Below are 5,442 nucleotides of genomic sequence, written 5' to 3' on the forward strand. Positions count from 1 at the left end.
CCCACTGAAGCACTCCCTAGGCTCTCCTAGGTTCCCGACCTCACCCTGCCATCAGTTGTTGAAGAACTCCCCATAATTCCATTCATCAACCTTGTGAATACTATCATATTCACTTAGTAGCTAAATACCATTACTCAAGAGCTCCACAAATCACAAAGCAAGCAGCATTCTTGCAGTAACACTCCAATCCATAAAACGACTATACGACATTCAACCCACATACCACAACTCATGCTATCAATTTCAACCCTCAATGTTGGCTGCCTTATGCATGCAAATTATACACAAAACATGATTGAATACAATGTCGAATAATAGACTCTACCTTAGGACCACAACCAGACAAGGAACAAGATATAAGGTCAAATCAACTATCTTAGGGGTATATGATCCTAAATGTATAAAATTTTTAAAGCATACACTTTGCAGTTACTGATACCAATAGATATTTCCATTATAACATACCATCCAATACTCCCAAGACTACAAAGCATCACACATATCAAGCAATTCTGTCACCGACAAATCAGCTCTAGCATGAAAGTCTACCAACTCATTCAATAAGCATACAAAGGTATCTATCCTAGCATTCTATCATCCAAAAACTGAGCAGATCCTTAGCCTTAACTAGCATGCGATTCACCGATTCATAAATCAAATCATATCAGATAACATGTATGGGTATTTTGGGAAAACTTACTTGAGCTCGTCTGATTGCATACACCACATCCTTTTCTTATCTTACAAAATTTCTTTTCTTTAAAAGTATTTTTCTTTTGAAAACTCTACCTAATCCTTAGTTTGAGTTCAAACACCCAAGAGTATGTCCACATCCCTCAAACCAAGGCTCTGATACCAACTTGTAACATCCCAAAAATCAATATATAAAATTTTTGTGTTTAGGTTAATAAATCATTAATACATATCTTTCCCATAATACCAAGGTAAACAAGTTTTAGGTAAACATCACTAAATCAGAGTAATTCATAAAATGCAGAAACTTGTGGTGTGTGCTCTGCAATCATCCCGAACTCTTCCATTTGAAAATCGGAGTACCTGAAACTTAAACTGAAAACCATAAGCATAAGGTTTAGTAAGTTCCCCAAAATACTATACAACATACAACCCCAGATTATCACGCAACATAAATATAGTTGCCATGGGCTTCCCCATGGTATTTATTTGAAATGTCATGGGCTCCCCCATGGTTTTTACATGGAATGTCATGGGCTCCCCCCATGGTATGATATCCAAACGCCACGGTCTACACCTGGGGTCTTCCATGCCAATATCACAGAGACAACTAGCATATAACGTAACACGTAATGGGCCGGCATTGGTGTCTTGGACCCATGGATACAGTTAGAAGACTCATGATAACGTCTATTTTATGCATATATTTATGACATGTTCTTATTATTTTATACTATGTTATTATGTTTTTTAAAACTAAAAGATACTTAATACTCTTTGAAATGTTAAATACAGTTAAAATGTGAGTTGGAATGCAAAAGGAAGAGAAAGGAGCTAAAAAGACGCAAAAAGGATGTTGATGGACAGCTTGACCCCTCGTCAGTGTTTTGGCCATATCTCATGACTCGTAACTCCGATTGATGAGATTCGAAATGTTCTGAAAACTAGATACAATTTCGGATGACTTTCGTGTTTTGAGAAAATGTTGATTCCAAATGAACTCGTCGAGTTGGGTCCTCCAACTCCACGAGTGGATTAACAGCTTCGCGATTTTTGATGCTGAACTGGGGAATACGTGATTTTAATGAAGAACTCGGTGAGTTTGTGTCCAAACGCGACGAGTTGATGCTGAAACCTATAAATAGAGCCTAAAATTAGCCCTAATAAGAGATCTTGAATCGCGCCCACTCTTTCCACACAATCCATGGATTAAAATCTGATAAGACTCAACATTTGGAACAATTTCTCTCTTTCGCATTTAATTGAACAGGTTTTAAGCACTGCTAAGATCGTTGTTTGAACTAATGACACGTGACAATGTTATAAGATTCGACATTAGGATAAACATCGTACAGATGAGCGGACTTGAATAAATAAAGCACTCCATCTTCTTAAATTCCATAATTCCAGCCGTCTAAAGGTTGAAAAAAATTCACTCACATAAAGGGAAATCCTTGTTCATAATCTTGTTTTTTTTTTCGTTACATGTTTGACGAGGATTGTTGGAAGACAAATCGTCACTCGTACTCATGATCGTCGAACCTAGTTCAGTTAGTCCCAATGTGATGCATTTGAAGGAAAAAGTAAAAGGTGCACTTGAAGCTTTAAGCTTTACACGTTGCTGAGTGTTAGTAATTTCAAATATTTAAATACTAATAAATTCAAATATATTAGAAATTAATAGTCTTTTAAGTGGGTGTTATATAAGTTGTATCTATAAAATATATGTCAATAAGTTACCAAACAATCTAGTATAATAAATAAAGATTTTTTGTCACATGTCACACTCTAATTCAATTTGGTAAATGTCATTTTGTGGTTATTGTGAATTAATTTTTTTCACATGTCATTTTATAAATTTTTCTATTTTAATAAATTCATATAATATTTTAATATAGTAATTAAAATAAATGTTTTAATAAATGAATATCAATTTTATTAATGAACTTAATTTTTTATTTTAAAATTCCCAAATTAAAGCTTATTAGTTTATTTTGTTTATTTATTTAAATTTAAAAGATAAAAAAATCAATTTTAATAATTCATTATTTTTCTTATTTTCCTATAAATCCAAAGTTTTTAAATATTTAAACTTTTATATTTAATTTTTTTAATTACCAAGTATAATACATGAGTCTTACACCTATTACTATGTTGAGCACCGGATATTATCAAAATATATAATACATATTATGTTAAATAACATCATAAAATACACATGGTCAATACTGTATTGACCGGAAAATACGAATGTCACAAATTAATAAAATGATAATTCTCATTTTTTTTAATTTAATATCCATGCCCTAATATAAAATATTTATATTTACAGCGGATCATGATAAAAAAAAAAAATAACTTGTAAACACATACATTTTGTGTTACTAGAGTATTTTTTTTTTTCATTATCATTTGGTTCATACCATTCATCCTTTTTTCCTACATGTCATATACAACATGAATTAATAACTCATTTTCCAAAGTGACCAAACATCATCATGGAATGGTATTGAACTATTATTTTTCCCTTGTCATGATACTCTTTACTGGCGAGGGCCTTCTCAAACACCCTCAATTATTATGGATGCTTATAAATCTGTGATTACGACATATTAATGAGGCAAAACCACAAAATAAAGCCACGCCTCAAGCATGATTATCTATTCAAATGATCCAATAGAGAAGTAAAGAAATCATCAACAACCTTCAAAAACTCTATTAGAATATCATGGCAAAACATCATGTTCTAGTGATACCTTATCCCGCACAAGGTCATGTAATTCCTACAATGGAGCTTGCTCAACGCTTAGTCGAGGAAGGTCTCAAAGTCACATTCGTAAACACAGAGGCCATTCACAAAGTCGTAACAAGCAACTTGGTACAAAATGATGGTTCTAAGGATCTAATGGATATGGTTTCAATCCCTGATGGATTAGAACCATGGGAGGATAGGAATGACCAAATTAAGTTAGCCAAATCCATAGTAGACTCTATGCCTAGCAAGTTGGAAGAACTTGTAGAAATGATTAACAAAAAAGATAGCAACAAACTCACATGTATTATTGCTGATGATTCCATGGGATGGGCCTTACGAGTTGCAAAGAAAATCGGAATGAAAAGAGCAGCCTTTTGGCCTGCCGCAGCTACCACACTAGCCACCATGATGTGCTCCCAAAAATTGATTGATGATAAAGTTATAAACAAAGATGGTAAGATTTGCTAAACTTTCTTTTTCATAAGTAAAATTTGTAATATTTCTTGAATCTTCTATATAGGTACACCTCTAAATGATGATATGATTCACCTCTCAGACTCTATGCCACCTATAAAACCCTCTAATCTCCCCTGGATGTCTGCTGGTGACGTGACCACAATTGAACTTTCTTTTCAATTTGCAATAGGAGTTGCAGAAGGCGCCATGTTAGCAGAAAAGGTAATATGCAACTCAAGTGTCGAGTTAGAGCCTGCAACCTTCAACCAGTTCCCACAGTTGTTGCCGATAGGCCCTTTGTTAGCAAGCAACCGACTTGCTAACCAAACAGGCCATTTCTGGCAAGAAGACTCCACCTGCTTAAAATGGCTTGATCAACAACCAGCATGTTCAGTCATTTATATAGCATTTGGGAGTATAACTATTTTGAACCAAAAGCAGTTTGAAGAATTGGCACTTGGTCTTGAACTTAGTTGCAAATCCTTCTTGTGGGTTGTGCGAACAGGCATGGTAAAAGAGACTACAACAAGTTTCCCATATGGATATGTTGAAAGAATTGAATCTCGTGGAAAAATTGTTAGTTGGGCACCTCAACAGAAGGTCTTAGCGCATCCTTCAGTAGCTTGCTTTATGACTCATTGTGGTTGGAACTCTAGTTTAGAAGGCGTGATCAATGGACTCCCTTTCCTGTGTTGGCCATACTTTACCGATCAAATTCTCAATGAAACTATCATTTGTGAGATATGGAAGACTGGGTTGGGGTTCAGAAAAGATGAGGAGGGAGTTATCAGTAAAGAGGAAATAAAAAGTAAGGTAGAACAGCTCTTCGGGGACGAATCATTCAAAGATAAGGCATTACAAATTAAACACAAGGTTAGAAGCAGTGTCAATCCAGGAGGACTCTCGCATCAAAATCTTTGTAATTTCATTGAGTGGATACAAGAGAACCATGCATATGCAAATGAAGAAACGGCGTCCGTGTAAAAAAAATAATAATAAATATCGAGTATGGCATTTGGCGTATTTAGCTTTTGCCTTTTTCTGGAATTGATGTTCGTGTATTCATGTTCAACTATTGTGTTTTTAAATAAAAATAGAAAAAAAATAATTTTATATTAGTCATTATGTTTTGTAAGGTCGTCAGATTATTTATAAAACATGTTCAGTTCGTACCTGATAAAATAAACTACAACATGAAATATTTGTCGCCAATGACGTGTCTATAAATTGCAGGCAATTATGAGATTCTACATACTATTCATAATTCCCTGTGTGATATCGATAAAAGGCCTAGGGGCCCTAGAATTTTGGAGTGGTCTAAGAATTTAATGGCGACAGTGTGGAATTCCACCGGTTGAAACTTTATAGTAACATGGGACTAAGAGCTCCAAATTTTAGTTCAATATGTAGTCCCACATGTTGGTTATATATATATATATATATATATATATATATATATATATATATATATATATATATATATATATATATATATATATATATATATATATATATATAGAGAGAGAGAGAGAGTATAT

General features: G+C 33.9%; 1 protein-coding gene across 1 annotated transcript; it reads left to right on the forward strand.

Moving 5' to 3' along the window:
- The first annotated feature begins 3,308 nt into the window (after positions 1 to 3,308).
- On the forward strand, positions 3,309 to 5,070 carry LOC145093319 (UDP-glycosyltransferase 83A1-like). Its single transcript, XM_079031421.1, has 2 exons — positions 3,309 to 3,902; positions 3,969 to 5,070. The coding sequence occupies exons 1-2, from the start codon at positions 3,422 to 3,424 to the stop codon at positions 4,886 to 4,888; spliced, it is 1,401 nt and encodes a 466-aa protein (XP_078887547.1). The 5' UTR covers positions 3,309 to 3,421; the 3' UTR covers positions 4,889 to 5,070.
- Positions 5,071 to 5,442: the final 372 nt, after the last annotated feature.

Source organism: Lactuca serriola, chromosome 3 (genome assembly GCF_051521515.1).
Source record: "Lactuca serriola cultivar US96UC23 chromosome 3, Lser_US96UC23_V15, whole genome shotgun sequence".
Taxonomy (NCBI): domain Eukaryota; kingdom Viridiplantae; phylum Streptophyta; class Magnoliopsida; order Asterales; family Asteraceae; genus Lactuca; species Lactuca serriola.

What these genes read in the sequence shown, in the direction of transcription:
- LOC145093319 (XM_079031421.1), top strand. Translation starts at nt 3,422, where the DNA reads ATGGCAAAACATCATGTTCTAGTGATACCTTATCCCGCACAAGGTCAT. An exon ending in TAAAGTTATAAACAAAGATG is followed by an intron (nt 3,903 to 3,968) that starts GTAAGATTTGCT and finishes TCTTCTATATAG; the next exon opens with GTACACCTCTAAATGATGAT.